Source organism: Diuraphis noxia, unplaced genomic scaffold (genome assembly GCF_037042655.1).
Source record: "Diuraphis noxia isolate RWA-SAM2 unplaced genomic scaffold, SU_Dnox_SAM2 contig0003, whole genome shotgun sequence".
In the NCBI taxonomy this organism is placed as follows: domain Eukaryota; kingdom Metazoa; phylum Arthropoda; class Insecta; order Hemiptera; family Aphididae; genus Diuraphis; species Diuraphis noxia.
The window spans coordinates 35503721-35528520 of NW_028301713.1; the positions used below are offsets into that span (position 1 = coordinate 35503721).

Here is a 24800-nt window from a genome sequence, read left to right on the forward strand (position 1 = left end):
CTTTTACTGGTAAAAAAACGATCACGAAAAAATATAATAAAAAAACATTCTCGGTAAATGCGTATTACTTTCCTACACTCGAGTATCTATAAAACGCATTTCAGGACACTAAACTACCACTTATATAACAGTGATTAATTTATCGGCTGTACATGTGTACAGCAATAAATAACCAACTCAAATTCAGAACGAAAAAAGAACGTTTGATTTGTACTGTGAATGGTTACTATATCATATAATAATATTACACATGTATTATGAGTAAATAGAGCACGAGTGAACAAACGGTTGATCATGAACGATTTCAAATTCGATCGCATTTTGTTATAATTTATTATTATACATTTAGAAGCTCCCCCTACCCCACCATCATAAACAGTTCCGGCGAACATATCGACGATAATTGTATGTATTTTTATAACTCCTCAAATGAAAAATATATACTAAAGTCAGTAGATCAATTTTCAAAAAAATCAACTCTGATATTATAAAGTAGTAAAGTACCTAACATACTCGTATATACCTTACTGGTTGAGAAAGAAATGGTCAGTTGCTATATTCTTATATTACAAATAAGTAATCATATGGAGTATATTTTAATTTATAAAATGTTTGAATTATATATTTAGAATTTTAGACTATAGAGCCATAGATATATAAGTATTCATTTAAAAAAGAGTTTATCTAAAAAAACGATAATCGACGATAAAAAAGATAGTATAATGTCACTTAATGTTTAGCCTATAATTTACTTTTACCCAACCCCTCAAAAAAAATGTATACATATTACATATTATATTGTGTGAGGTCGGGAGATGATGATTCGAAGGTGAAGGTTTCACTGAGACCGTGTGATAGACATTTAAAGCCCCACCCAAAAAAATTCCAATGACTGCTGTCGACAATATAGTTGTAAGTATTTTTATAGCTTCATCAAAGAAAACTTATTATCAGTAGATCTTTATCAAAATAAGTTTATCCACCTCGATATAAAGTTAAATATACTCGTATATCATATTACAGTTGCAGATTGAACAAAAAATGATTAATTGGAATATTATTTTATGCACATATGTGAAGCGTATATTATAATTATTAGGTATAATACAGCAGGTGTAATATATATAAACTAGAAGTTTTTGTTTTTTAAAAGAAAAATGGCTTTTCTGGATAACAATCGACGGTTAATAAGGAAGTCTGTCACTTTAAGTTTGTGTAATTTATCTCACCCTTACCCTAACCTTCCACAAAAATGTACATTATAATATTATATGCCCATAATGTATCATGGGCATATAATATTATGTGTGTGTCTGCGGACGGTAGAATAATGATCATCATCACCATCATCATCATCATCACCATCATCATCATCATCATCATCATCGTCATCGTCATCATGATTCGACCGAGAAGTATCTAGAGAGGATTCAACGAGGCCGAGCGATAGGCGCGGTGGCGTCGGACGGGATCGAAAATACGGCGTCGGGCGCGCGCAAACGGTCGCCGTTTTTCCCAGGTCGCGCGGCGGAAAATCCTCACGAGTCGACCGCCGCCACCGTGCCGGCGGCAGCAGCAGCAGCAGCAGCAGTGCCATTCGATCCGTGACCGTCACACGTGCGCCGCACCCGCCGCCGTCATGTTCGAAACCAGTGCCCTAGGCCGGGGCCCGCATCGCATCCGTCTGTACTGCCACGGAATACGCGTCTTCGACCGCCGTCGTTAGCTGCGACCAAAGGCCTCATTATTCATATAGTGGTCGCATGGGCCCTGCTGCACCGGCGGCCACCGCAGCGGTTACAGCATTCGTTCGTCCAACATCTGCACAGGCTGCAAGTAGGTACGAACAGCACACGTATTATGTTGATTATGTTTGTACAAACACGTATTGTAGGTATGAAAATATTATATACGATGAAGACGATAATTATTTGATTATTGTCACAGTCGACTGCGTATAGTAATAATAGTAATAATATTGTAGTGACGGTTGTAATAATATGTTATAATAATGATGTGTATTTGATATCTTTAAATCGTGACGCATGACAAGTTATATCAACGCATAGGTCAGAAGAATTAATAATACCTATTTGTGGCCATCTCGTGCAGATCATCACCCACCATAAACCGAATAATATTTATTTTTTAAGTTGTGTCGATCACGCAATAATACCTCCACGTGGGTAAATGAAATTACCGCGGATTTGATACACGTCGGGTATTTGCGGTCCGGAAAGCTTATGTGTAAAATATGTGCTTATTACGACATAATCTTGCGTACGTGCAGCGATATCTGAACGCGATACACCCCAAACATAACCACAGTAGGCTATAATATTATAGAATATACTGCACAGCGGCGCTTAAGACTTCTGTTGAATTATACATACACGTATTATTTCGGTGTGCGTCGCGAGGGTTAATATAATTGGTTCGTTATAATATCGTTATTATAGTTTCACCCGACCTGATGATGTAATACATACATATTATATTATTTTATATTACAGGTAACGGCGATTAATATAACGAACGAGCGTTTACCGAGCGCTTGTGGTAATGCGGTATCAGTGGTATCACGTATAAAACCGAGCATCCAATCCCCGCACAGCCTATAAGCCCATAAGGAATACTGCAGTGTACCACCGCGGGGAAGACTCGGCATACGCGTGGTTCGTTTTAACAGTCGAGCGGGATTGTTATAATTATGTTATCTCTACGCAGATAATAAGTGTGGGTTGTGCATAAGCCGATTTTTCTATTTTCGATTCGGTTATTATTAAATAGGATTAATGAACCGACGACGAAAGCTCCAAAAGCGGACCTCCTTCGATCTCGAATGCGATTATAACCACAGCGTGGCACGCCGTTATCTGATTTGGCGGAAATCGGACAGAGAGCTTTCCCGTCGTGGCCGCGACGACGGGTGCAACAATACAACAAAATAATTATTATATACAGAAACATAATGCGATTTGCTCCGACCACCGCCAGCAGTTATTATTATTATTCAACGCTCGCGGTCCGACTTATATATATTTTCATGACAATATATTATGCGTAGTGACATATTAATAAGCAATTGTATATATAACGAAAACATCGTTAAATATTATCATCAACGAGCCCACATCATCATAATATAATAATACAGCTAAAGTTCTACCAAGCTAGATGCATACAACATCCTACACCGAACGATATATACGACAGTACAATATTATTGTATTACAACAACCCTACTAATAATAACACTCTCGTTTCGTCACTCGTCGATGCACTATCGTATGAAATAAAATAATATTATATATACTTAATAATCGTACAATTGATTCTGCAATATTGTTACGAACAACTCAATAATAAGTAATTCCTATATTTTATAACTGCCTCAGCACGTTCGTATAATAACATAATCAATACGTCGTATACCGAATTAAATAATAATCATTTTTGTTAATATAATATGTGTGCGCTTATGTAAAACAACAATAATAATGTTATAGCACTGCGAACGGCAAGTGGCAGGTCGGATGGTCTGACGCGGAGCACGGTTGGAGGGCGCCCAGGGATGACGCGCGAACAGTCGGCAGATTTTCGTCGTCGCAAACACGCGAGTTCTGTGGGTGCGGTGGGTGGACGTGGAGGGTTTCGTATATCCCTACGGCGGCCGCGGGGCCTATGTACTCTCGAGCGACGGCGACGAACCGAGCGCGCCCGCGGAACAAAATATGTGGGTCAAACGCTTACGTGAGGGGCGGGCGGCGTGGTTTAACGCACACACAGTGTCGTAGATCGTCACTCTCTCTCAGCCACACACACACACACACACACACACACACACACACACACACACAAACATGTCACACACATGCTGCGATAATATTAATACACTCGTGTGTGTGTGTGAACGAACATGTGTCTCGTTCACGTCTCGCCAAAATCGTCTTTAGCGAGCGGGCGGTGGCACGTGGATCGGGGGAACAGCCGATTTACAATCGCTATTCCCCCCCCCCCCACCATCTGATGTCATTTGCGGCGCGGCGTCATCATCACCCATCGTAACCACCCCGACCAACTATATATATATATACCGACATCGCACCGCATTCCTATAAATTATATACACAGTGACTCTGCAGGACGCAGCATTGTCCTATACGAACGTTTATTACAAAGTATATGCTAGGCACGAATAATATACGGTTTAAGTGCTCGGATTTACTACAGTTTCCAACATGACATTCATGAATGTATACAGGACGATTGCCACGCATCACCACTTGAGTGAAGAATTTATTTTTAAGTATTATTCTCGGAACTTTTAAGTATATACCTACTATTTCTAGATACTCAGTAGATAGTTTATTTAAGAACCCTGCACATTGGGTAATTGACTATTCAGATTTTTGTACCATTTAAGGAGTTTACTCGGAAGATTTTCATGAAATTTCATAAAATGTTGATGGATCGATTTATATTTATTACCCACTAAAACATTATACTCAAATACTCAAATAATTATTGTAGCCCCCATAACTTTCAAACGCATGACCGTGCACCTGCAATTGTCCTTGGAACACAATGTTAATAACTCAAAAACTACTTGTTTGAATTTAAATTATTTAGATAGGTTAGGAGCCGTCTAATTATAATAATACACTTGGAAAAAGCGGGAGCCTTATTAGACAAAAATAATTTTTTACCGCTATAGGACACTTTTTAAATGGGATATAATATGTAGGTAATAATTTTAAAATGTGGTCTTCAAGTATCTAGGTATAGGTAGTTAAAAAATTCAAAAATCATAACTTGAATAAATTCATTGTTAAATTGGAAAAATGGAGGTGATCAACAAGGCTGCTCGGTGAATATGCGCTCTGTATATCATCATAATACGTTACTATTAATGTTGCATATACGAGAACGAACTATAAATATATTGCTTTGTGATATATTGTATTAAATATTTATGCTTGGCGTATTGCTGCTCGACATGTTTGTCGCTGTTGGCATGGCGAGGAGAAGTGGCTCCGGGCGTGAGTTTCCTGGTGCAGAATTTCCCTGTACAGAATTTTCCGCAGCGGTATTGTACAATGTAACGTCAACGAAAACTACAACAATAATATTAATGATTTCCTTTTGTCACGAAGACAAACACGCGCGTTTTATGACACCTGTATACTATAATATGTATATAATTTATAGGTTGCAAGACTCGCGGGCCTACAACGGCTGAAATGAAAACCGACGTTATTTACGATAAAGATTTTCGGAAATTTTTCATAATATTTTCGTTTCAATTTTGCTTGTGAATACTTTTAACGAAGTGACGCGAAATGAGTGATGTAATAATCGATTGACTGCGTTGCAGTGGTAAATCAATTAGGTAAACCAAAATATTTCCGCCCGTTCGTTTAGAACCAATCGTTTGAATCGCGTGTCTATATCCGACACAATAATACTGCCGTAATCATTTTTCAAAACCAAATTTCAAAGCCAACAGTCGGGAAAAGTACATTGGCCAACGTGGCGAGAACCTGCGAATATACCTATATTATATTAATTGTTGTATTTTCACTTATCTAGATATTATGCATATAGTATACCTAATATCTATGTATATATAATGCCTGCACATACCGACTACGATCGAGCGTTTATTTATGTATAGACCACGAACATTAATTTTTCCAACCTACTTATCTAACTGTATCCAGAATCTTATACATAACTGGGCACTAACGCTTTGGTATAGTTATTATAAGACAAATTAAAGAGTTGAAGTCGCATTACCACCCTATATATAAATATACCATATACGGAGTCTTTCCAAGGAAGTGGAAAATGAGGCAAATGCCCTTGGGTGGTAAAAATTGTTGCATCTTAAAAGGCAGTTAATATTGAAATATTTATGTTTGAAAGGGTTTCGAAATAGCTATAGGACCCGCCTTAGAGTGTCAATGAAGGCCAGGGCGCTACTGTTACGTTTATATACTGCAATAGTCGACGCATCCGCCGTCTTCCGTCTCCGTCCGTTAATACTCACGTGCAATTTTTTGTGTTTTTTTTTTTTGCAGATATTTTTAGCATATCATCGCATCGACGTTGCCTTCACTATCAGAAAATATAACTACGGCAATAGATATGACGAATCGTTTGGTGGCCGTAATAAGCGGACTGACGCTGTTGATCGGCTGGACTGTCATCGTCAAGCCGGCGGAGTCCTGCCGCATATCCGAATTCATGTGCAAGTCGACCGGCCAGTGTGTTCAACTGGACGAGTACTGCGACGGAAAGTACGACTGTCCCGACAGGTCGGACGAACCACCGTCCTGTACTGGTATGTATATTATTAATTATTATTATACGAAAATACATATCATCATCATAACACATACATACGATCAAGGATCACGAATATATATTATAATCCATCTTTAAATAGTGGTCCGAAGTCTATATTATATTGAAAAAAATTTAGTTTTTGGACCACTTAAAAAAAATTGTATAACGGATGCATATTGCTTAGCGCCCAGGATGAACTAAAATAAAAGTTATTTACATTTTTAAATACTTACGCATAGTCAAAATAATAATATTATATACAGTTATACAGTTATAGAACTATATTTTTTACTTTTAACCCCCTCCCCCTTCTTGTAGTCACTTCTTTATGCACATCGAATATTCAACTGCAGGTTATCCAAAAGTGTCTACTATTTAACTTTCTGCGCGTGCTATAATTTCTGCTACACTATAACATACATATTACGTATAAATGTATAATACACATATTCGATGAAATGCACTAACGACGACGACGAATCCAAAATTAATGAGAGGGTTCAGGAGTCTGAGTGGATATATACATTTTATCAAATGATTCCAAAAAGCTAAACAAACTATATCTCATATAGAGACGTCCTAATTGGAGTAATAAATAGGGAGAAACAGAGTCCAAAACGTATACTAATAATTAATAATTATTAAATTGCATATCTCTGAAAACAACGCGTGTAATGCTCTATATAATCTTATTATCGGACCAATCAAAGTACAGATAGATAATAACTAGGAAGTAGAATTGTCTCTTAAATCGATTATTTTTTCTATAGTACAAACTTACAAGTTTTTATATCCTATAATATAAATTTAGCTTAGTTTTTATTTATAAAATAACTGAGCTTATACACATATTGATGTAAGTACTAAGTTTATATACAATTATATAATTATGATTTATGAATATAAATAAAATTTGACCAATTAAAAAAAAATATATGTTATAAAATCGTATTATTATTATTGTCATTCGTGTCAGTCTCGACGTCTACGAAGATACCGAGGAAAAATCGAATATTCAATAATCGAACAAATAAATAATCATTTTGGTGCAAATTACAAATTCTATTTTCGACTACCTGAGGGTAGTGCAAATTACATACCCTTATTTTGGTGCAAATTACAAACACTATTTTTGGCTACCTGCAGTGGTGCAAATTACATATCTTTAATTTGGTGCAAATTACAAACTCCCAGAATTATCAAGGTGATATATATTATACTATATTATTATATACATATAGTATGTTACATTGAATAATTACATAATTATAAGTTGTGCATAGAAATATAGAATTCATATAATCGCGTAGCACAACAGTGTAGGTTTCGCACATTTTTTCGTTTTCTATCATAAAACAATACATTTTGAATTTAATTATGTTTGTTTAATTATCAATTATCGTTATGAGGTATTTATACCACACGATGTGTATAATAAGTATGAATTTATTATAACTATATTCTACATGTCCCCTACATAGAAACCAGTGTTGCTCCGCATAATACACGACTTTTACGTGGAGTGCTTACCGAAAACTTCAGATCTATGAAATTCTATCCTCCTTCAAAAATGCAAACTATAGTAGGTATGGAATAATATATATTATTATAATATACGAGTATATATGGATGGAACACCGCTCGTCCGCACGTAGTATCGTGAATAAACGCAATGCTTGAAAGAACGAATGCGTACGTGTCACTTTCGAAGGAGGGTAGGCAATAAAAATATGTGACTTTCTATAGACTCTCAAATTTACCCTACGAGCAAATATATAATATAATACGTATATAAATATTACCATTTTTTAATACACGCATACACGACGAAGATGCGATGTATTTTTCAAATCAAAAAGCTCACGGTCCACTCCACCAACACCTCGCCGATTTTCTAAGCCAAATAAATTTACTTCCGACGAACAGATTGAGTCTAGGTACCTTTATATTTTATAATTTGCACATATTATACGAGTATGCGAACAATGCACGCGTGATTGTACAATCATCGCAACTCACCCTTGAACAATTATTTAAGTAAACGCGTCGCCAGAAAGGAAAAATAATGAGTCGTTATTATTCTCATTTCTCAGGCCCTACTGTTGCTTACCACGTACACACATTACATTTATATGATATATAAATGTTGTGTATGTTTTTCAAAAGCATAATTAAATGCGAAAATAATATTCTGTCAATAATTTAAAATTAAACTCCAAGAGACCACGACAACGCAATAGTTCATTTGCGGTTAGAAATTTTGATTTTCGGGAATTCTGTATTCCAAGTTAATGTAAATATTTAATTTTTTGCATACATTATATTATATATAATAATTAATAATATGCTACCATGTTCAGTGGCTAATTTGGTTATTGTAGTCAGTCTATTATATAGATAATAAATAAAATAACTTAAATGAGTACCTAGTCAACATGGATAATAATAGTAAAAATATATTATTTTGTTTATTTTATTTTCGTAAGGCAAACTGCAAATAATTTTGAATACTGTCGTGTGTTGTCTCCCTTCGTTATTGATATTAAAAAATAAATCAGCAAAATATATTTAACATGCATTTATTTGTAGGACGGTTCTTGAAACTATATTATCGTTATCCGTTTATCATGAAAACAATTTTTATAATAATTTCTACGTGACCATCCCGGCTCATTGCCTCTATCCAAAAAGTGATGTACCAAAATTTAATAAACTAATAAGTAATAACTAATAATATGATCGATAAATGGATTATTATTAATCACCTCGGGGATATCCGATTAACGACATTGACTTAACTTATCAGTCAATTACGGAAGTACCTATATAGTTCGATTACCAACAACGGGTGGACGGTGTCCTCCGGAATTACTGATATCGACTAGTCTAGTCGTTACCTATATTATATTGTAGGAATTTTCTTCATAATATTATACATACAAAATAGTAAATACCTTTATACTCGACGTTATAAACTATCGATAATGATAAAGTATGTCGAGTGTTGATAAAAAGAAAACAAATAAAATATATTTTAATGTAAAAACTAAATTTTTCTAAACCGTGTGAACAAAACGATTCTACGCTTATTTTATAGGTACCTACATAAGCACTACATTAATAAAGTATAATTTATATTACGTTTGGACGAGTATACGTAGGTATATATTATATTTTGTATAAACCAGTGTATAAGCTATTAGACGTCAGCACAAGCTCAAAGGCGATATTGCTTCAATTCTTAATTCGTGTACGACGGGTCTGACATGTCGTATTAATATTTGAAAATCTACCCATCGGTGAGAAGAGTTTTTTTTAGGTAGGGGAAGTCAGGAACGAACTTTTAACCGACTAAAAAGAATAAATTGTGGATTGGAGTTTTTTTCGTTGATAAAAAATGCTCTCCAGATTACTGCAAAGGCTTTGTGGCTGAGTGTAAAGTTAACACCTATCAATCTTATTTTGCACTCCCTCACCCATACAGCCATGATTTATCCCTTATATTATCCCTGCTGCAATAAGTACAATATAAAACAAACACATACACATACATAATATGACATATATTATATAATATGTATAAAAAATAATTGTAAACACATATAAAGACTGAACGCAGAAAAGTAAGCACCAGTATATATGTATATAAATATAATACGAGTATATGTATGCGACTGGCGCCTCTCTCCCTAATTTGTCAATGTTGACTTCTAACCCTCTCTCCCCAAAGTCATTAAAACACACACTTTCCGCATATGTGTGTATATATAATACATGCGTATCCAAAATTCCAGCTCACTCATCGTACCCACAAGGCCACAACTGCTTTCTTGTTTGTTTCGTTCTTATTCTTTTTAACGCAACAAATACGTCGGTTAGAATCAGATTTTTTTAGTTTTCCTGACATTATAATTAATGTATATATTTTTTTATGTCTTACCTAATTAGTATTATAACATGCATATTGTACAATAATTGCGATAAAAAAATATATATTTTTTACATATGTTTGTACAAAATGGTTTTTTAATTTTTAACGTAACAACTATAACAAGCACTCATTTACTCAGTCAATCTTTAAAAATGTTTTCATATAATTTAAAGTACACTTATCTCACTTCATAATTATATATGTTATAATCGAATTGTATACAGTTTTTGTTATTCGAGTGTTTTTTTTAAATAGTATCCTTATTTTTCATTTTATTTTTTCGAGTTTTACTTTTTTTGAACTTTTAAATATATTTATCGAACGGTGAAATAATATTGTATTATGAGCATCTAATAATAAAGTTCCGAGTGGAATTTTAATGGCTATATACGTAATGAAAATCTAAAAGTCTAAATGTTTATAAATATGAAATAATAATAGTTTATACTAGTTCAATATTTTATTTTTGAATATCTTCATTTTCAGAAAATATTATTTGATAATCATAAAATTATAATAATGTTTGTCCTTTAAAAAAAATTAAACCAAAAGAATCACATATAAGATACAACTATAAACTTACCTACATTATTATTATTTTATTTATATAATTTTCTTTCTTTATTGAACATATTTGAAATCAGCAGTATTGCAGCAAAGGCCAGTAGTCACAAAAAGCAGTATACACATTTATTTTTTAGATTTTATTTTATAGATTGAATTTTTTTTTTAAGAATTTGAGAACCCGTGCGATAGTAGTAGCGTTCATATAAATTGTACGATCACAATTCCAGTTTCTTTTTTTACTTTATCTAAAAATAACGCATTTATTGAAATACAAAAATGAACTGAAAAACAAATCTATCGCGTTGAAAAAAAACTGACCTACTCTGAAATATGGCAAATGATTTACTCTGTATCAGCTTATTTTAATGATAAGCACCTAATATACCGGAAGTATCCTCATGATGTAAAATACCAATTTTTAAAACTATCAATGTTTTTGAAAATATTTTTCACATTATCTAAAACATAATAAAATAAATATTTTTTCATTATTTTGAATCATTATTATTTGAACTTTTAAATTTGTCTACTTTTTGTAACATACGTTTTTAATTTCGCACGATAAAATGTAATTCAAATTAGCATAAATAATTCACCTTAAAGTATTTAAAGTTAAAGTTTACATGAACAGATTAGTGCAGGACTAAACATTACGCATGAAAACTTCTATACGACTCCAATCACCTAAATTTTAAAATTTTTGAAATAATAAGTATTTTACGTTAAAATAATCACTCGATATGTATACATAAGTATACATTATACATGTGTATATATTATCTAAAAACGGTAATGAGATCTAATGTGCTCTGTATATATTTTACATTACAGCGTGCAATAGGACTTATTATGGTGAGGTGGGAAAATCTTATCGACTGACTGTGAAGAAACTACAAAAAGAAAGACCATTCCTGTGTCACTTGAGTTTCACCGCAACCGGACAAGAACATGGAGACTTTGTGGAAGTAAGTTTATTATACACTATAATACCTACTTATACAATACGACCGCATAATACTATAATAATTATTATATTATACAAGTACGTGCATCTATGTATATATTATTCAAAAAACTACTTCATGACAAGGTCCTTTTCATTCGTTCATTAAACACTTTTTTCTCTTTAAATTATAACGCGTTTCAATTAATTTTGATGAGGCTCAATATAGCATCATAATAATAAGAATGACACCGCAGAAATAATTTTTTTCATATAAAAATTTGACTTTACATTCATTTATAAAAACTGTCAACTGAGGTATTCATTTTATGATACTAAAAAAAAAAAATGTTATATTAGGTATGCAGTGATCATTGATTCTATAATATTATTATTACGCATGTAAACTCTTGACTTGAGAAAACCTTTTTAAAATTTTATTTTTAAAATGAGTCTGTCATGTAATACAATTTTAAAATCCTATTTTATTTTTTATTGTTTTTTGAAACGTTGAATACCTGTTTAATATTTACAGGGCATTAAAAATATAAAAATATTGTACTTTATATTTGAAAATAGATTATGTATTTTAATGTTTTTGTAAGTCATTAGAATCTTTTTTATTATATTATAATTTCATAAATAAATTAACTTAAATTTTTTAGTATTGTATGAAATATATATTATTATAGAATTATATTTTATAATTATTCAAAAGTAGCAGTAATAAAATATAATTATTGGTTAATTTTATAATCCATTGAAATAACATCTATGTTCATGCCACCGTGTCATTCTTATTACTATAATATAATACAGGATATACCTATATCTTACAGTACGGGTACTTATTTGAATGTGTTCAAACGTGTCTTGACCCACTGAAAATTTCACAGAACTACTCACATATGTATCTACCTACCGTTAAAATAGACTGTAGGTATAATTCAGTAAAGTTAAGTAGACTGTATAATGTGTAAAGTAAAATATATATGTATAATATAATATATAAATTGTATATATTTGCATTGACAAATAAAACATAGACATAAGACAAAGCTCTATTATAATTTGAGCTTTTTTTTCTTTCGGTAAATTGTTAAATGCTAATTGTCTTGTCATGTTTAAAACATTATTGTACTGTATAACTATAAAATAGAAACGAAAAAGGACAAATATAAAATGTTTAAATGTAAGTAGCATAAAGTTTCCCTCACAAGGGTTTCGGGTTTTTATGCTCTGGTTTATACATACAATAAATTATTCATGAGAATTCTTTTTGCGGCGTAACTTTCATTGTCTGTAGAGAACATTGCAGTTCTTTCTCGGCAACGTTGTATCTGCTTGTTGTACACAAACAGGTCGAAATAGTAAAACGTGTGTATATATGTGTGTCATCATTCATGTCATCCCAAAACAATTGCACTATAGCCGGCGTTATATATTATACGTGTAAATGTATTAAGGCACTTGCAACAACGGTTTGAGATTTACGCGCGTAGTATGACAATTGGTGGTAAACCACTGAAATAGAAAAATTTATCAACAACTCAGTAAATGATTATCATAGTTACAACCTTACAGCGGAACATCATATTGTAATATTTTTTGAAAATGCCTTTCGTTATCTATCAGTCATACACCCGATACACGTCGTATGGGTATAATTAATTATGTGACTATTATTCTTAATTACTAATTACTGTTATATTTATATGATTGAAATAAAAAGCTAATTTATAATATTAATCATAATATTATGTATCTTATAGCATTTATTCTATAGCGGCCCAGTATTACTTTATAACGAATACGATTGTCGGATTTTGAAACCTAAGGTTCATAGACGATCTTAATGTACAGTATAATATTTGTTTTTCACTTATATCGGTCTATTTACACATCCGACGAACGGTTTTGAAATGTAGGCACGCGAAGATTATGTTTATATATAACGTTTGAATCTACCGTTGGTATATAATATAACAGTTGTGTACGCAGAATTTTTCAGTACAATTTTATTTTTATTTTGTCCAATCCAATAACTTCAGACGTTTAGGTATAGTATTTGAAAATGTTTGTACCAATTCCACTACTCAAATTTTCTAATAGAAAAATGCTCTAGTTATAAACTTCAATGGAGATTTTTGGAAGGAAATTGGATCCAGTTTTTTGTTTTGGGAAGTCGGAATTGAAAATTCTCCGTACTCTTTTTAAAATAATCAGAGAAAAAAACTAAAAATTTGTTAAAGTTGTGTGGCAACCTTGCAAGTTAGACTGTTTTCGTTTAGATAATATTTGATTAATTTTAGTTTCTTATTTTGAAATATCAATAAAAAATTATTTATTTGGTCAAATAGTTTAAACATCTAATAGGTACTTGTATCTTCACTTTTTCCTCATATACTTTTACTATAACTGTTTCAAAAAAATTAACAACTTAAGTACTTAACCTATTTATCTTATATTATTATTATTATTTATCAATGAATTTATTACGAAATTATATATATATAAATTCATGGTTAAGCATCAATAACTATAAGGTTGTTAGCTTGAAATTATATTAATCTTACCCTTTACGTCGAAAACTTTACTGTGCCTTGCACTTGTTATAAGAAATCACCACCAGTGTGGTGGGTAGCCTGGTAGGAGATCAAAAACAAAACAATACGTATTCGATCAGCAGTTTTAACTGGATTTAATAATCTATTGGAAGTCTTCTATACACATTACACGTATAATACAATTGAAATTCCGTGGAGGATTTTTCGCAGCACCTGGGGACACGTTTGGGTCAATCGCTCGATAAAGTCGCTGTATAATATATAATACGAAGCGCTCTCACTACACGCTGCGCTCAAATCGAAAATACATCTTGCCCTACTTGTTATGAAAGCCTATACTTACCTGAAGAGCGAATAAAACAGCTGTACAGAAAAAAATAAAAGATAAATATGTTGTTACGCTTAAATCTCGCCATATGATATACAATGAGAGAAAATTCAATATAAAATAATAAGCGGTGATGGGGTTTGTAGAACATCCGTGTACTAAAGTCGTCTTGGACAATAAAAAAGGTTAAAAAAAACGTTAAATTCTTATCTAACTATAGGAGAATGCCTGGTTTGATGTGTTTAAAAGCTCACCGACGACGATAAGGTCTGAAACGATATAATTCTCAAGCGGATATAATATATATAAACTTAATATATATTATATATAGGTATCAGATGTATTATATTATGAGTATAATATATATATAGGTAAATAGATTGATGTCGCAAATATCTTTACATACTATCTATAAGTACATATAACCTGTATACCGAGTTTAGTGGTTGAAAAACTTACACCCTAATCCTATGTTTTCGATATTTTACGGGGTAGAAAGATTTTTCTATATGTTTAGTGCAAGAAGCTTCTGCGCATTTAAAATCAACCGCAGATAAAGGTTTATATTTTATTTTATTAGAGGTAATTTTATATTAATTTATTATTTACAAAAAAATCATAAAGATCATACATTTTATTGATATTTAAATTTAATATAAATAATATAAAGATTATATAGGTAATGACGTATACATTTGGATCCGATGGGAGCAAACCAAGAACTTAATTAATCAGGCGACCTTCGCAATACTCAGTTATAGACAGATTATAATTTTATAACAGCCTCCATATATTACCTATTTATTTTTATATTTTATTATTTTAGTATGGTAAACATAGTGTAATATACACAATTTACAACTACGTAGTACTGATTGAGTCGTCTTTGAGTAGTTTTCGACCAGCATCATTAGGATACGATTGAATTCCCATGGGTTTATGAATTTTATATGTAAGTTTTAGTTATATATTGAATCAGCTAAGTTCAAGTACTCCTATTTTGCTAGCTGATAAATCAAATTTTCCACTGCAGGATGATGTGGTCGACGTTAGATTAAACGTACATTCCGCTCTATATTCATAAACCTCTTTCGATGTTTAATAAAAATATAATAAACCTCCCAAAAATAATCATTTTGGTATTGAATCTAGTATTATCTAGCTGGATTGGGGTAAATTTTATTACATGTCAAGCTTAAAATAATAGATTTTCGAAAATGATTTGAAATAATGTACACATAAATATCTAATATTTATTATATGTATACTTACATATTGTTTTTTAATATAATACTTAACTATTTAATATTTAATTGGTCATAATATAATAGATTTTCAAGGGTTTTTCTTTTTACCTTAAAAAAATCAAATCCATTAACATATCATAAATAAATAATTTCCAAGATAGGTATATAATATTAAAGGCCTGGCCATAATTTTTTTTTATAGTAAATATCATAACATATTTCACAGTACCTGTTTACTATCGTACGCATTTCAAGATAATAAGGATATTTTACAATTTTATGTAGCAAATTAAAAAAAAATTCACGATTGTGGGTTATATTAAATAATACAATTAATCAAGGTTTATATTGCATTTTCTTTCTTATATTTTATTGGTACTGAAATACGCAGTTATATAATAAAAACAAAATCTAATTGAGAAGACCATAAATATCTAGTTGCATTAGTTGAACAAAACTTTTATCTTAATTAAAACCGTATTTAATGAAAACCAAAAGACACATTACAGCCATAATTAGATTTAAAATTAGAGTATTTATTTTAATTAATGAGCAAATACACTATGTAACATCGTGGTACATGCGGTATAGGTGTATAGCAAAAGTTGTACAAGCTTCTTGTTAACACCTAACGCCCATAATATTTAATTTATATTTTGAGAAATATTTTATGTTCTGAACTTTTTTAATACACGTTTATATTTTAAAATTAAAACTTTTGTTTTGTTGGTTGTATACTACTACAACTACTAAGTGAGACTTCGGTAGACCAAATTCGGTATACTTTTTTAAAACTTTTGCATCATTTATTTTATAATTAGGTAACGATTTTCCATAAATTTTTTTACATATGATAATGTATAGGTACCTATATACACATATTGTGTTGTCGGATATTTATTCTTATTCGAAATGGCAAATGTCGTATACTCGTTTGCATTTAAATATTTAATGTTTATCGTAACAGCCGTAGTATAAAGGTTGTATTAAATATTAAAACAGCATACATTTTGCCCGTATATGGTTATAGAGGTATAATAGGTATATAGCTGGTATCAACAACATGCGCGTTTAAAAATGTGATCTTCATAAAATGTCTTGTTATTTATTTGACCACTGGTAATTTGCATCATTGCATCACTCGTCGTGACATTAAAGAGATTTAGAAACATTACTTTATTAGATATCGGGCCGAACGAGAACCCATTACAATTGCAGGAATTGATTTTTGTAAGAAAACACGTTTCAAAACTGTAGTAACCTATATTACCAAAGTTATGTACCTATTATAAATCGAGACTTTATAAGTCACAATACACAATCACTGCAAACTTTGTCAGGTTCGTATTATGTGAATTTTTTACAGTATTCTCACCATAAAAATGAAAAATAACACGGTGTCGGAGTAGATAGTAATAGGACGAATAGGTACTATACGTTTTATTATATATATATATGATGAATTCTTCCGACCAGGGACGTGTGAATAGTAAGTACACAATTATACCTACTAAATTGAGGTTGTTTATGGCCCGTTGTAATATTAATTTAATTTAAAAAAAAAAAAATTTAACCGTACCTACTTAATCGTACCCAAAGCAAAGTGCGACATAAGCGATCGAAAAACAAATAGTACACAATAATAACCTTATATATATATATATATATATATATAATATATATAATATGCGAGTGTGTGTGTACGTGTTATTTAACTTCAAAATTGATTTTTAGTTGGTTTTACAATAATGTTTTTCATTTTTTCCGTTGGAGCACTTCAAGTTAGTTTGAAAAACAAAATAAAACTCTATACGTAAGTAAACCAAGTTTCGATCAGAATGGTCTCTCTAACACAATACAATAGCAGTTTTAAAATCTGACATACGCGTGTGTATAATATGTAATATATTTATCCTAAAAGCGCTCTCAAGATCTGTAAAGTGTCTTAGAAAGATCCGGAAAAAAAACTATGCTAGTTAAAAGAATGAAAACAGTTGTTCATACTACCTATATGATAAGTAAATAATTTAAGAAATATAATACACATATTAGCAAATCCACAAAAATTATATTTTTAAGCAAGTTTTTACGTTCAAAATTAATTTAAACAAAAAAATATTGAATTTTAAAAATATTCTAAAAAAAAAACTACTTGACTTAGATAAATCTTTTTACCAAAAAAATTATCCTTAAAATCATGTTCACAAATAAGTTATTTTGAATTTATCCGAAAATTTCTTCATCAATTTTTAAGTTTTATTTTCAATATTAAAAAATAAAAAAATAAAATGATTTTAAAAATGTAGCGCAAGTCTCTATGAATTAGAGGTATAAATAGGTATAGGAAAAAAAATGCTAAAATATTGAATACAACAAAAGTTATTCCATATGTCAGATTATCGTGAGACACCCTTAAAACTACAAGTGCCAATATATACCCGGGCGTTCGATTTTCTACGACTTAAAAAAAAAAATTAACATTAAATACAAAATAACTTCCCCAGGATAAGAGAATGTAGTTTAAGTTAGATAGATAATTAACTTAAAAATATTTGTATTCAAGTTTATTATGGAGAGAACGATATCCATGCGTTTGTGTCTCTTGCAAACGTACGACGCGCGACGATACGATAGCAGGTATTATCTGTACAAAGGTGGAAGGAAATATAATTGTTTAAATATATTTCTATAACTGTTCAATAGTTTTTCGATGCAAGGTACTAAACATAAGGTATGCATATTTTTAGATCAGCGTTTTAAAAAGTTAAATAACTTTTATGCAATACATAACAATTATTGAGGATAATGTTATGCGGTGTCTCCACTACCAGTCGATATTTTATCTGATAGAAAAAATTAACCTCGGTATTTCAATTTTATATTCCGTCATTAAAAATATATTTAATGAACACATTCTCGTAATCTATATGTTTAACGGCAAGATATAATTTAAAACAGCAACTTGACTTTCGAGTTAGCTAAGTCAACGTAAATACCGTTAAGCTTAAAGTTATTAATAAAACTCTAAAAGTTTAAAGTTAATATGCGGGAGAAATATTAACTTAACTAAGTTTATAAGAAGTTAATTATTATTCTTTTAATAACCATAATATTATGGGTCACATCATACAGGTATAGTGCAACTTTTAATTATATTATTTTTTTAAATAACAAATAAACATTATTTACAAAAAAGGTATTTTGTACTATTATTTTTTATTGCTCACTTTTTGAAGCTGTTTAGACAATTGCACGTTTGTGTCAACTGAATTATTAAAACAATAGGGCTTTTTTGCATTTAAAACCAATGTACTATACCGACAATTTAATAGACACGGCGTCGACAAGACGTCAATCATCTCGACCAGGTTTATAACGATAGGTCCGCTGTCTTGTAACTATTCTGGATTTTCGGATTTATTTTTATTTTTATAACAAATGCTTCGGAAGCTATGGGCCATTGGCTACAAAAAAAATTACATAGTATTTATATAAACAATAGATAAGTTACATTAAATATGGTAGGTACATTATATTTATAATATATATTACATTTTTTTATGAAGTTTTGTATCTCTTAGGAATTTGAGAACGTTGGTTGTATTGATGTTGAGAGGTTTTCAGCAAGATGGTGAGTTAGATTGAATTTTTGACGTTGTAATTCGTACTTTCTGCAGTCGGCGAGGATGTGTTTAACTGTCATGGGATCGTTACATGTCGGGCACATGGGTGGGTCTTCTTTCTTCATTAGGAAGGCGTGAGTTAATTTTCGGATTTTTGTAAATACCTAATTGTGATATTATTATATTATAGTTATCGAATTCGGGTCTCTATTGTTGTCTTTACAGTAAAAAATGGCAATAGGACTACAACTAATGCCAAAATAGGAGGGTCACTAGGACTTGAACATCGCCGTCTAAATACGACCATCAAAATAAAACATCATAAATTCATAAATATCTTGACCGAACAGAGAACTATATATCTAGGTTAATCTAAATCGTAGGTATACATATAATATATGATAAATAAAATACATTTATCGAACGTTTAATATTAGGTAATACCTACCTATATTACTGCAGCATACTATAACGTACCTATATAGTCACATGATTAATATCGTCACAAACGTTTCGCCGGGCTGTAGGTTAATGGTTTTCCCGGGTTTCACTGTAACGCGGGCGGAATATTTAACATTTAGAACGGTATATTTTTTTTTTGTACCTATTCAGTCTCGTTTCCAAAATTTTTTCAGATGTCAAATGATTATGACATTTATGAGATGATTCGTTGCGTTACGACAATCACACAGACTAAATAATTCAAAAAGGGTATTTTTTTTTTATTTAACTTTGACCAACTTTTTCGTTTTAAAGTTTATTGGCCCCATAGTAGAAGCCTGCAAGAGCGGCGCAAGCTTTCACAGTAAATATGTGGCGTATTTTTTTTTTTTTATTAAAGGTTAACATTTATTATTCATCAGGTCCCGTGATTATTTCGTCCACGTGATCTCAATAAATACAATAGATGTATGTATAAATATTAAAATATATACATTGCAAGTTTCGTAAATCTTTTGATTTAACTCATTGTTATTTTCATAGTAAAAATGTAACATATTTCAATATTTGGGAATGTTGACTTTATCTTACAGTCCCTACCTATATGAATATTGTATAAAATATAATTATTAAATTATATATTTAAATGTTTACCTATAAATGATAAAAATTATATATTAAATGGTTATGACAAGATTTTCGATTAAAATGCCGTCGAACTACATAATTACAAACCTTATTATATAGAGTCAAATTAGTCAAACGTCGTAGATCTATTGAATGATTTTAAACATTTAATAAACCACGGCATATGTGATATACACTATACTGGTACATAATATATCGCATCAAATAAAACAACAGTTAGTATGGTGTTTAAAAAACACTATGGGCACATTTAATTTATACGTATTTTGTAATCTAGTATACTTTGCATGTCCGTTTTGTTTGAAAAAATAAAACATTCAGCAGGTACCTATTATATGTATATTGTATATAGTAAGCATAATATTGTCTGTATTAAAACCCTCGATCGTTCTGTATGATTTCAGCTGATTTTCGAGGAGTTCCGGCTGGGCACGCTCTATCTGGGCGAGTGCATCAGCGGCGAAATGCAAATACTCGAACTCGGACGTCCCTACGTGGGCGGGTCGTGGTGCGGTTACGGGCCGACGGACGGCGCCGCGCCCGCCGTATACTACAGCGAGGCGGGCACAGTGACGCTCACGCTGCGGATACCCGTGAGCGGACTGTACACGACGCTTCCGTTTGCGTTCGGGCTGAGGTTCAAGTTCTTGGACAACCGACAGGCGTCGGTGAGGCTGGGCACGGCGGGCGAGCCCAAGGAGCGCGGCGAGCTGGTGCCCGGCACGCACTGCAGCCGCAACTTCTACGAGTGCTACCGGAAGAAGTGTTCGCTGCAGTCTCCCAACTACCCGGGCATGTACCCGCGGAACGTGACGTGCCGGTACACGATCCGACAGAAAGTGGTGCCCAAGTGCAAGCACGCGATGGTTTCAGTGACCCAGGGCAGGGGCAGCGCGATACAACAGGCGCATAGGTTGGGCGGCGGTGGTAGGGGGCAGCAAGGTGTGGAACCGGGCAACAGCAACGGGACGGCTATCATACGCGTCAACGACATGTGCAGTGAGAACGAGGACCGGCTGGTGTTCCACGACGGGCCGTCCGAGGACGACCCCATGCTGTTGCGGTATTGCGGCGGGCCGGCACTTCCACGGGTGGTGGCCAGCGGGCCGGTCATGCTGGTCGTGTTCAAATCGTGGGTGCACAACTCGCCGGCCACGTTCTCGTGGCCACCGCCCGTGTCCCGGCTCCGGAGCTTCGAGCTGGACGTGCGCATAGCGTTCGTCGACTCAGACTCACTGGACTACGCCAAGGGGCCGGCGTGCGAGTTCACCGTCAACGCGTCGGCCACGCCCAAGTCACGGCGCGGCGTGCTGGTCAGCCCCCGACACGCGGTTCCACCGAACAGCACGTGCACTTACAGGTTTCAGGGGCTGCCCGACGATAGGGTGTGGATGTACTTCGAGAGCTACGGCCACCGGAGCACCGGCCATTTCCTCACGTTCAAGCCGTGTCCGACCCGTCTCCGGATATGGGACGGTGCCGGCACGCTGTTGGGAGATCACTGTGACACGCCCAGGCTGTGCGAACACATCGCCGTCGCTGACGCTTCGTCTTCTGCGTCGCCGAACGCCACACGTCCCAAGCGGCCGTGCACACTGGACGAGAGCTACCTGTCAAAGTCGCCCAGCGTCATATTGCAGGTGCACTCGGTACTGGGAACAGTTCTGGAACCTTTTGGATTCCGGCTACACTACGAGTTCGTGGACAGCAGTGTGTACGACCGCGAGACCGACGGCCACGAATGCGTCATTGACTACAGAGTGCGCGAGTCGATGGACCTGGCGGAACCGCGGAACGTATTCCTGTACGGCCGGGGCGGCGCCAAGAGCGTGGACTGCGTATACCGGCTGCAGGCAGAACCCGGTTACCGGTTACAGATCGTGGTTCGCAACGCCTCGTTCGGGTCCCGCGAACGGCCACCACAGCCTATCGCCAGGACGGTAACCGGCAAGTACACGTGCCCACCCGGCGACATGGGCCCCAGACTGGCGGTGAGCGAGGTGTTCTGGCGGACGGTGCGAGTGGAGCGCGGTTGCTTCTGCCAGAACTTCACGGAAGCCGCGTTGGGCACGCAACAGGTGACGTTCGACACGTCGTCTGACCGTGTGGAAATCCATTTCCACGTGCCCGGGCTGAGTGTCACCGACGACTTTGCCAACACGTACTTCAACGCGCACGTCCGCGTGTTCCGGTGGCCGGCGTGCCCGCGCAAGCAGTGGGTCCGCGGTTCCGGCGGCGAGATCGAGCTTGCCTATCCTCCGGAAGCGCGAGAAGACTTGCACTGCCGCGACGTTCCGTGGCTGCTGGAGGCCCGACCAGGCCACAGCATGTTCGTGCAGACGTGGGGTCGCTTCCTCCCGGTCAACGAATCCTCGGCGGCCGCGTGCCGGACCAGGAACCGGATACTGCTGTACGCGATCCGGCCGGACGTCCGGCTGGTCGGTAATGTGTGCCCGTCGGAAGCGCGCGAAGGCCGCCGCGACACGCTGTATATGTTTTCGGACGAGTGGTCAGCGTTCGTGCCCGACGACCAGCAGAATCCTAGCTTCATGGTGGAGTTTGTGGCCCAGGACGCCGGTTCGATGGCGTTCAAGTGGCTGGAGGTGTCCAAGCCGTCCAGACGCGCGCAAGCGACGTCGCCGTCCAAACGGAACCAGTCCGACGGCGGCGGCCCCCACCGCGGCACAGGTTGCGCGTACGGCTGTCCCGAGCTAGAGGCGTGCATCAGCTCCACGCTGTGGTGCGACGGCCACCGCAACTGTCCGTCCGGCGTGGACGAGGCGGACCTCGAATGCCAGACAAAGTGGCCGTCGTTCAAGGTGCTCAGGTCGTACGGGTTACCGGTGGTGGGCCTGGGCCTGGTGGGCGTCGTCTTTGCCGTGCTCGCGTGCCTCTACTGCCGCAGGGAACCGGAATACAAACACTACGACGAACCCGAACAGGCCACCGAGAACACCACCAGATCGTGTTCGACGATCGCCTCCTGACAGCAGTCCTCGGTCGACACCGTTGACGTCGTCGACCGAGAAACGTGCGTTTGAAAACAACCACTCATCTTGCTCAATCTTGCTACACCGTCGTGTTGTTTGATTTCTGTTATTTTATTACTATCATTTCAAACGTGTGTGCCGTGTGCTGCATATATTCGGATACACGACGTTCTGTCCACAAACGTAGGTGCCTTAAATTATGTTATTATTGTAATACCGTAAGATTAATGTCCAACTGTTGATGAGGATTTAGATAAAATTCATTGGTGGAATTCGGGGGGGGGGGGTTGTTGTTGTTGATTCAGGCATTTGCCATGAGAATGAATAAAAGAAAAATTGTAATATTATTACCTTTAAAAATACTGTCGAATAGTAATAAAAGTAATAAATATAAACGTGATATACTATTGTATAGAATATCTACTTGGCAATATAGATAAATATTTGAATAGAAAACAACCATTGTGTTCCTCGAAGAGCGATGAAAACGCCAACAAACTGTTATTATATTATAAATATAAATTATGTTGCGATTTCCGCCTATGAGATAGGTACACGTCAAATGTCAACTAGTTGTGGTTTATTATTACAAGCAAAACATATTCATCAAAATATCATTACGCGCCTAAAGAGGATTCCACTAAATGAAAAAAGAGTAGGTACTTTTTCACATAAATTCACGGGGTAGTTAATATTGTATATTATAAACAATATTCACGGCAAATCAACTGTGTTCTGATAGGTAACTAGTACATACCTACCTATATTTTTTATTCGTAAAACCATTATTAATATTTATCGGTAAGAACATAGACGGTTTCGACTTGCATTGTATAGACGGGAATAGACACAACAGCGTGTTAATAAGACCCCGAGAGATAAATTTAAAATAAAAACTAATATAAATATTTTTAAACAATTCTCAGCCATTGTCTTTTCGAATATAGACCAATGTTTATGTATTATAATAAGACAACTACAGAGTCCAATAGTAATTTCAGCACACTGTTTAGTAAATAAATGAAGAATTATTAAATTTGCGCCAAATTAATGTGATACTGCCTTGACATTTTTTGTTATTTATAATATTTTATTTACTATTATCACTATTTCAAATAGAATTTTATTGGATCTTTGTCAAGCAGATGAATTTTTTTTTTAAAG

General features: G+C 34.6%; 1 protein-coding gene across 2 annotated transcripts; it reads left to right on the forward strand.

Annotated features, from left to right (window-relative positions):
* The first annotated feature begins 1562 nt into the window (after positions 1–1562).
* LOC107165085 (uncharacterized) lies at positions 1563–24634 on the forward strand. 2 transcript variants are annotated; one of them, XM_089224496.1, is made up of 4 exons: positions 1563–1840; positions 6084–6346; positions 11681–11814; positions 21051–24634. In XM_089224496.1, the coding sequence occupies exons 2-4, from the start codon at positions 6151–6153 to the stop codon at positions 23631–23633; spliced, it is 2913 nt and encodes a 970-aa protein (XP_089080622.1). In that variant the 5' UTR covers positions 1563–1840; positions 6084–6150; the 3' UTR covers positions 23634–24634. The 2 variants fall into 2 exon arrangements, with proteins under 2 accessions (XP_089080622.1, XP_089080623.1); XM_089224497.1 differs by having other exon boundaries at positions 1563–1836.
* Positions 24635–24800: the final 166 nt, after the last annotated feature.

Bases quoted from the DNA above. Each gene is read 5' to 3' on its own strand.
- LOC107165085 (XM_089224496.1), top strand. From the start codon at position 6,151: ATGACGAATCGTTTGGTGGCCGTAATAAGCGGACTGACGCTGTTGATC. The intron at 6,347-11,680 runs GTATGTATATTA...TTTACATTACAG, and splicing joins CGAACCACCGTCCTGTACTG to CGTGCAATAGGACTTATTAT. The intron at 11,815-21,050 runs GTAAGTTTATTA...GTATGATTTCAG, and splicing joins AACATGGAGACTTTGTGGAA to CTGATTTTCGAGGAGTTCCG.